Source organism: Palaemon carinicauda, chromosome 6 (genome assembly GCF_036898095.1).
Source record: "Palaemon carinicauda isolate YSFRI2023 chromosome 6, ASM3689809v2, whole genome shotgun sequence".
Taxonomy (NCBI): domain Eukaryota; kingdom Metazoa; phylum Arthropoda; class Malacostraca; order Decapoda; family Palaemonidae; genus Palaemon; species Palaemon carinicauda.
The window spans coordinates 82924967-82934966 of record NC_090730.1 but is presented as its reverse complement, the minus strand read 5'-3'; the positions used below and the strand labels follow the sequence as shown (position 1 = coordinate 82934966).

The 10000-nt window shown below is 34.1% G+C and overlaps 1 protein-coding gene across 4 annotated transcripts in view; it reads right to left on the bottom strand.

The window, feature by feature from the left end:
- LOC137642585 (uncharacterized) overlaps positions 1–10000 on the bottom strand; it is a 134054-nt gene that overhangs the window by 1703 nt on the left and 122351 nt on the right. For all 4 annotated transcript variants that reach the window (XM_068375273.1, XM_068375276.1, XM_068375274.1 and 1 more), the window contains 6 exons: positions 7005–7120; positions 6596–6710; positions 5955–6059; positions 1723–1902; positions 1322–1452; positions 822–920 (listed from right to left, as the gene is read on the bottom strand). In XM_068375273.1, coding sequence (XP_068231374.1) covers positions 822–920; positions 1322–1452; positions 1723–1902; positions 5955–6059; positions 6596–6710; positions 7005–7120 — 746 coding nt within the window. The remainder of the gene's footprint in view (positions 1–821; positions 921–1321; positions 1453–1722; positions 1903–5954; positions 6060–6595; positions 6711–7004; positions 7121–10000) is intronic.

Below are 10000 nucleotides of genomic sequence, written 5' to 3'. Positions count from 1 at the left end.
AATAATAATAATAATATTATTATTATTATTATTATTATTATTATTATTATTATTATTATTATTATTATCATTATTATTATTATTGTTGTTTAAAAAAAAATCCTCAGAGAATAAGATCAATGGATTAAAATATGAAGATTTTCTTCGCTATTTGATAATAATAATAATAATAATAATAATAATAATAATAATAATAATAATAAAATGATAGAAATAATAATAAAATTATTATTACTAATAATAGTAATAATATTAATATTAAGATCAATATTAATATTAATATTGATATTAATATTCATAATAATATAAACAGTAATATTAATATTATTATTTATATAAATATCAATATTGATATCAATATTGTTATTAATGTTGATATTTATATTGTTATCAATAATAATAATAATAATAATAATAATAATATTATTAACAATAATTACAACAATAATGATAATAATAATAATAATAATAATGATAATAATAATAATAATAATGATAATAATAATAATAATATTAATAATAATCATCATAAGATAAAATTAGATTTTTGACATCTTCAAGGTGATCTTTATTAAAATAAAAGAAAAATTAAAACTTAGGATCTATGCCCATAGCTTTTCCATATATATAATAAGATTCCTGGGGGAAAAATTTCATTGATATATGTTAAAAAAATGAAATAATTGTTATTATCACTCTGTAACGATTGACCATAGATGTGCCTGCTTATTTGTTCCTGAGCTGTTGATATAATTCTTTGTACGACGGAAAGCCTAAGGGAACGTTACTAATAGTAAGGAAAAGTCTAAGATTTTACTAACCTAGTTGGATCGATCAGATAATCAGACAAACTTAAGCCTTGTACGGGATAAGACAGTTTTGTTTTAGCATCCATAAGATTTCCGTTGATTTCTTCTCTTCTGAAATAGGGAGACACGTGATAATTTTACTCAAATGTAGATAGATACTGGACAGATTCAACATAAGAGATAGCCATGAACCTTAGTGTGACAAATATCTTCAAAGAGGAAATAGAATGTTCCATAAACACATTCAAGCCAGAGGCACTGCTCACAACAAGGTCTGAATGTCACACTGTGAGAGGTCCTCACGGCTCGTTGCAGCATCCAATCTTCTTTGTACTGAATTCTTCAACTTCTTTAATGATATTCTGATCAAACTCTTCTATCGTTAAAATCAATGAAATGAAGTGAAATTTATATTTTGCACCAACTCTTTTACTTGTTCCCAATAATTAATACTGAAAAAAGGCTATTTGAATGACTTTATAATCTGTTCCTCTGCAGATTTGTAAACTTACCTGTTGAAATGAATTATGAGATTTGAAGGAGACCTCTTGATCTTCTGCTTTTTGAGGCACATGTGATCTTTGTGGCACTCTGTACAACTCCAGAGGAGTAGCTGCGGCTTGAAGCTTTTCGCTAACAAATCCTGATTGATAGGTGGAGGAAATGTCAAGATAGTGAATCCTTTTCAAGTTATACTGTAGGTTTGTTTGCCTTCTTTGCCTACCCAGTTCATTTATTCTCCGTTAATAAGTGCATTTTCAAACTTTATTATTCAGCTCTATTCACTGTTTCATGAAGAATTTGAATTCATATATGGATAAAACTTATTATCTATAATGATTAGGAAACATAAAGAGTTAATTTAGTATTACTAAATATACATATCAAGGAAAAATATTCACAATACTCTCACCTGTAATTCAGTTGGCCCTGATATCTCTATAGGCAAAGACATAACAGAAAAAGTTTCCTCTGTCTTTGAAAGTTCAACTCCGGATTCTTGGCACACGATGGTACAAATATTGAGGCCAAAGAACAGAGTGGAGATAAGCGAGACTTGGCCTTGGATAAAACTCTCGTCCGGGGAAATGTCCTGATTTGGGATTAGATTAATACTATTTTACTTATAAACACATGTAATGAATGCATGATTGAATAAATAATTAAAACAATTCTCGCATAAACATTAATGTTAAAGAAAATCTTGTCTGAGAAAACATGTCTTCTCTCTAAATTTTCTTTATCATGTCTAAAGAGTATTCACAATTCTATGACTATTTCTATTTTTTTTTTTTTTTTTATAAAATTATTCTTCTTATATCATGGCGTACTTTAAACTAATAGGTTTCCAGTTCTAGAAAATTATTCTTTGTGCTTTTAAAAGATTCAAATTCACTGGATAAATTCTAAAATTAAAATAAAAGAGGGTATCCTGTCATATATATATATATATATATATATATATATATATATATATATATATATATATATATATATATATATGTATATATATATATATATATATATATATATATATATATATATATGCATATATATATATATATATATATATATATATATATATATATATATATATATATATATATATATATATATATATATATATATATATATATATATATATATATATATATATATATATATATATATATATATATATATATATATATACATACATGCATGCATAGATCCTCTCCTCCTACGCCTATCAACACAAAGGGCCTCGGTTAGATTTCGCCAGTTGTCTCTATCTTGAGCTTTTAAATCTATACTTCTCCATTCGTCATCTACTTCAGGCTTCATTTTCCTCACCCACGTAGGTCTGGGTCTTCCAACTTTTCTAGTGCCTTGGGGAGACCAGATGAAAGTTTGGTGAACTAATCTCTCTCGGGGAGTCCGAAGAGCATGACCAAACCATCTCCATCTGCCCCTCATCATAATCTCATTCACATATGGCACTCGAGTAATCTCTTTTATGGTTTCTTTTCTAATCCTGTCCTGCCATTTAACTCCCAACATTCTCCTGAGGGTTTTGTTCTCAAATCTACAAAATCTGTTGGATATTGTTTCATTATCATACGATGACTCATGTCTATACAATAACATTAATCTCACTAAACTGATATATAGCATGATATTTATGTGTAATTTCAGGCAATTTGATATCCAAATTGTATTCAACCTAGCCATTGTCTGATTTACTTTTTTTCAGTCTATCATTACACTGCTATTCTAAAGAACCTGCGTTAGAGATCACAGTTCCTAAATATTTATATGATTCTAACTCATTAATTCTTTCTCCTTCTAATGATATTTTCTCTTCTATTGCATATTGCATTCTCATCCTCTCTCTCTTTCTTCTAATCATGTTCAGCTAACCCTCCTGTGACATTTCATGCATTCTGGTAAGCAAATATTGCATTTCCTGTTGGGTTCTGATAATAAGCTAAGCGTCATCAGCATACACTAGGTTAGCTAATTTCCTATTTCCAATCAAGTCCAATCCTTCTCCACCATCTCCAACTGTTTTCTGCATTACAAAATCCATGAGAATGATAAACAACATAGGTGATAACACATTTCTTTGGAGTACTCCACTGTTCACTGGAAATTCATTTGATAGGACTCCCCTAAAACTAACTTTACACTTACTATGCTCGCGAACAGACTTAACAAATTCACATATTTAAAAGGAACTCCATAATAGCGCAGGACTCTCCAAAAATAAACTGGCCAGTGCACACTATCAAAGGCTTTTTCATAGTCACCAAATACCATCAAAAGTGGATTCCTATATTCAACACATTGCTATACAACATGTCTTAAAAAGAAAATTTGGTCAGGGCAACTTCTACTTTTTCAAAATCCCGCTAGTTCATCTCTCTGCTTTTCATCAATCTTTCTCTCTAGCCTCTTTAGAATAAGCATACTATATATTCTCATGACAATTGACGTAAGTGGTATGCCTCTCTAAGTATTGCAATCAGTTATATCTCCTTTTTTGGGGGGTGGGGGGGGGGGTGGGGGGGGGGCTATTTTCACCAACACTCCTAGCTCCCATTCCTCAGGTTTTGCTTCGTCATGCCACATTCTACAAAATAGTCTTGTAAACATTCTGGGAGTCACTTCATTTTCGGCTGACATCATCTCAGCAGTTATTCCATCGTATCAAGGGGCTTTCTATTGCTTGAGTTTTTTTTTTTTTTAAGAATAACTTTGACTTCAAGCACTGAAGTCATTCATGGGCACATCAACATCTTCCTCAGTTTCAGGTATATCAGTCAAATTATTTCCTTCATATCTCCTGTTCATGACATCACCAAAGTGTTCAATCCAACGTTACCTTTCTTCATCATGGGTTGTTATAAGAGATCCATCTCTTTCTTCGATGGGTATATGCTTCTTCTTATTTTCCCCTACGGAGATTTCATTGATAGTTTTATGAGCAATTCTTACACCATAGCTACTCCCTGAATTCATAGCTTTGTCAGCCTCATCTGCTTTACTGTCTATATATTCTCTCCAGTCATTCCTGGCTTTTCTTTTGACTTCACTATCAATACTGGAATACTTAGTGTGCTCTACCTTGTAACTTTCATTACTGCCTCGAAAATCTTCAATAATCAATTTCTGTCTTTGTCCCCTTTTTATAGCATCCCAAGTATCATTTGATACCCATGGCTTTCTCCTTGTAACTACATGTCCCAAAACTTCACTGCCAACTGACTGATATATGTTCTTAATATCACACTATTCTTCGTTAATTGTCTGCTCTTCTTTTAAAGTCTCTAAGACTGCAAATAGATTCCTTCATTGAACTGCAAACGATTCTCTGTGCTCATCTTCTAGATGCTTTGTTGCATCAACCCAGGTATTCAATCTACATTTTTGTCGGGTGCTTTCAGTTTTAATTTCAGTGCGGTAATCAGGAGCTGGTGATCTCTACCAATAACTGCACCTCTAGAGCTTCTCCCAATTCTCAGAGTCCTCGTTTTCTCTTTATTAATGGCTATGTGATGTACTTTACTTTTGTAGTTGCCACATGGTGAAGTCCATGTATATATGTGGATGTATCTTTGCTGGAAAAGATTAACTCTAATAAGAGGATTGTTTGCTTAACAAAAACTGATAAAATGGGCTCAATTTTAATTTGCAACTTTGTCAAGTCCTCAACACCTACCACATTCTCTATGCCTTGACTAATCTTTCCAACTTTAGCATTGAAGTCACTAATCACAATTTTCATATCTCTCTCTGGGATCTCATTTGTTACACTGCAGTTCATCATATATTCATCTTTCGTTTCTTCATGGGCATCATTTGTTGGTGCATAGCACATAATAATACTCATATTGTACTACTTTAATTTAAACATTGCAAGTAACAGTCTGCTATTTACTGCTATCCACTCAGTAAATGCCTTTTCTACTCTTGGTGTCATCATTATTCCAGCCCCTTCCCTTCCAAATCCATAATTTCTTCCTGTATATATATATATATATATATATATATATATATATATATATATATATATATATATATATATATATATATATATGCCTTATTCTAACATTTCCTTATCAATTCCCCAACAACGCATTTCAATTAGGCCCAAGGTATCTAAATTATACTCCATAAGTTCATTCTCCACTTGCTATAAGTTCCCAATCTGATTCATAGTTCTAACATTCCAATTACCATTTTTAAATTTTTCTTTAGTATTTATAAACAGGGAAATTCTCAGCACCCCGCTATGGCCAGGAATGGGAACCATTCTGTCATTTTTGCTTTCCATAGATTGACTAAATCCATTGAGGATTCTGTCTAAGGCAAGACACCTGCCGGTCCATACTAGTTCTAGTAAGATCATCCGCCAAGCATTGAGGGTATAAGACAAAGTGATAGCTTGTGTATCACATTAAACCCAATCCATCACCCCACTGCTAGTGACTTCATCGAGATTTAGGGGGGCATTTCCTCCACTTCCAAAGTTCTCGTTACTTCACCAGGTTAGTCATCATATTATGTTACGTATGTATATATATATATATATATATATATATATATATATATATATATATATATATATATATATATATATATATATATATATAAAGGACTTACTTTAGAAAGATCTTGGTGGAGCCAATGCAGCAGTTGTCTCAGAAAACGATGTGCCTCCTTAGCATCATCCTTGCGATAATATCTGTCGTAATGACCTGCAACATCCTGCGAGTATAGGGTATAAATGCACATGATTAAAAAAAGACTGAAAGGTCAGTGCATTAATTTTTACGTAATGGCGACAAAACAATGAAGGTATATAACGCTAATGGTATTAACAAAGGCTGAAAAAATGTACATTATTTAAGGTTAGCATAAAGTAATTTATAACATTGCCTTTATTCGACTCTTAATGATGTAATAATAACTGATCGTCTACTGATATAATAGAAACACCTCCATAGAAATAATAACTGATCCCAGATATTTCATGACCTCATGAAAAAAGACAATTTTTCTGTATTTTTTTTTCCTCAATAGAAGAGAGAAATATTATTGCTATTCTATTCCACGGTCCTTGCGCAGGAGATAGTATCGGGTTATATGCCTTAGGCTTCCTAAAAATAATAGTGTTACTTATATTTTCTTGTTTTTTATAAAAAGAGAGTAGCACTTTTACCACTCTTATCTTTACAAATAAGATACCTATATTAGTTATTTAGTCCAACTTTTATAAATATGATACATATATTCTTTCTCACCTTCATATTTTTAACCGCGGCGTATGTTTGTTTTCCGGTCCGAAGTGCTCTCACTATTTGGCCAAAAGCAATGCTGACATCACCATTCAAACTGCTGTTCTTGTTTATGTTGTTCCTTAAGACAATTAAGCGACAGTATTTATAAGATTTTTTTTTTTAACTTGGTAAACAGAAAATCTATGAACATAGAAATTCCACATTTTAAATATACACAAGGATTGCATATTATACATTAGAAATGGATTTACTGTGTTTGAAAAAAATGAATAGGCTAATCTACTGCATACAGTAATCATTATATCATGATTTGTTGAAACAACAGAAAGTAAACAAATTGATACGGTAATGGTCCTTTAAGGTTATAGAAATATTCTTGCAATTCAACTAAATTTATGTACGAAAAACTTACTTGTATCGGCTGTTGATGAAATTATCAGACAGGGGTTTCGTATAATAGAGGCACTGAAGTATGGCATTAATGAAACAGGTGTTACCGAGATTAGGCAAACCCGCCGGAAGCCTTTCCTAAAAGTATACAAAATAAAGAAATAAATAATAATAGAAATTTCCTCAGCCTGGATGTCATAGCTTTAGGGATCATTTGTTTTTTCAAGTGTCAATATGAAGAGATTAGTTTTCTTTCTTAACCTAACCAAATTGAGACAATTTAACAATTTTATTGAGGTGTCTCCTTTTAGATTACATAAGTGAATAAATCTGAATAAGAAACTTAACCTTACAGATTTTTTTCCTTTCTTGTATATAAACTTTGGAAGTTATGTTTACTTGATATATCCTCAGGATTTTGAAAAACGATGAGAAATGGAGGTCAGGTGCAGTTGGTTCACAAACTGTGAGTTATTGGGTCTTTTGACTGACAAGACAGTACTTTATTAGGTACCTCTCTCTCACGTCATAGCTCACTTTTCCTTTGCCTACACATACACCGAATAATCTTGCCTATTCTTTTCCCATTCTCTCGGTCCTCATATGCCTGACAACGTTGAGATTACCAAACGATTTTTCTACATTCAAGGTGTTAACTACTGTACTGTAATTGCTAATGGGAAACCATGCTAAATTGGTCTACTTGCATTTGATTAACAGGACACACACGGAAAGACTACGTCCAACCACATGGAACCAGCAGGACACCAAACCAATTCCAAAACCCAAGGAGACAGACACCTACCGACCAATAGCTTTGATAAGCTGCACAGAGAAAATAGCTGAGAGAATGGTACTCAACAGACTGCAGTGGAAAATAAGCCAACTACATCATCGCCTATATGCCTACATAAGCGGCATAGGCACCCAAGAATGCATTACAGATGTCCTCTCAACAATTAATGACAAAAAAAGCCTTTGTCATATTCCTTGATCTCGAGAAAACCTTTGAGCTAGCCAGCTCACCAGCTATACTCTTCACACTTGTTGAAAAAAAGAGTGAAAGGACACTTACTGGCCTGGACTCGAAACTACACACTGAACCGAGAAGCCAGAGTCACTTTCCAAGGAAAAACCACAGAGTTCATCCCCTTAGAAAACAGTACACCACAAGGAGGCATACTAAGCCCCTACCTTTTCACTCTACTAATGGAGAACTTAGCCACTTTAAACCTCCCAAATGTGGTGGAAATTTTCATATATGCCGACGATTTATGTATAATATGTCCACATAAAACTCATGCAAGAAATGTCACTCAAAAAGCACTTGACATGATCTAAGCCAAATGCAATGAACTTGGCGTAAAGATCAACACCAACAAAACAAAAGCAATGGCTATAAGACATTCGCAAAACCCTCAGATCTTCACACTAAGGGGTGAAGACATCGAATGGGTGAGTCAATTCATGTACCTTGGGGTAATCATTAGCAAAACCCTATCACTAGCCAATGAAGTAACCTACCTCAGAGAGAAGACAAAGATTCGTCTATCACCCATGAAACGAATGACCTCCCTAAAACAAGGAGTATCTAATAACCTCCTAAGACTATTTTATCTATAAGCAATTCGATACCATATCGATTATGCAGCACCCACACTCACTGCATTGACTAACACTCAAAAAGCATCATTAGAAATAGTCCATAACAATGCCATGAGACTCATTAGTGGCTCTCCAATGTGGATAAGACTCTGCTTACTTAGAGCAGAAACCAACCTAATTCCCCTGTCAGCTAGGATTGACATTAGGAATAGCAGGATTATATTCAAGTCAATCATCGCAGACAGAAAAAGCCCACTCAACAATAAAATAAAAAGGCTTCTACCTCATGCTGAAGAACTGGATCCGCCAAATTCCCACGCAAAGAAACTACTGGATACACTCAGAAGGATGCAGATGCAAAATGAGGCTCACAAAACCAAGGGACAACAAAAGCATGATGGATACAGCCCTCCTGCCTCTTGGGCTCATGATCCTATCAAATACAGCTTCACCATCCTACCAGCAGCAAGCAAGGCTCTCTGCACGCCAGAGCACCTCACTGAAGCTGCAAAAAATGCAATCAGGAACACACCTGCACCTCACATCTACTATACAGATGGATCAGTAGACCTTGCAATCCTTGCAGCTGCTGCTGCAGTTATCTCTACATCAGGCTATAAAGAAAACTGGAGACTTTCCAACCATGCCTCCACACTGCAAACTGAACTAGTGGCCATTGCAAAAGCTCTAGAACACTCTACCAACCAACAAGATGGAAACACAACGATCCGTACAGATTCCAGAGGAGCCATTCTGGCCCTCAGCAACAAGGAACCTACAGAGAATGTTTACCTCATCACTGCAATTCAATTCTTAGCCTTGTTCCACCAAAACAACAACAGGCAAGTTACCTTGAATTGGATTCCAAGCCATACTGGAATCTCTGGCAACGACGAGGCCGATCACCTAGCTAAATCGGCCTTAATGTGCCAAACCATTAGCATTATTCTACAACCTTCATTAAAAACCATCAAGAATCAAATGGCTGCCTACTGCAACATCCAAAAGACTAGTGAAGTAAGGAGAGCCTTCCTAGATGAATCAAGATCTGCAAAGTGGTATATTGAAGCGACAAACATATTACCACACCCAATTGCAAGACAAACACCTCGCCAGGACGCAGTAATCATCTGCAGACTGCGACTGGGATATCTATGCACCTGGCAAATTATCTTAGATAATGAAGAAGACCCTGCAGCACAGCTTAAACCAATAAGACCGTGCAAGTACTGTAATCAAAACACAGAAGAACCTCTACAGTACTATCTACAGCAATGTCAGGAAACAAGCCTACTTCGGCAGGATCTTAATCCCAACAATCCTGCAACTGCAACAGCAATTGTCAAACACATAATTGACAATCATAACACCCTCTCAGCCTTTCTCCGCAGCTACCCTCCACCGAGATAACGT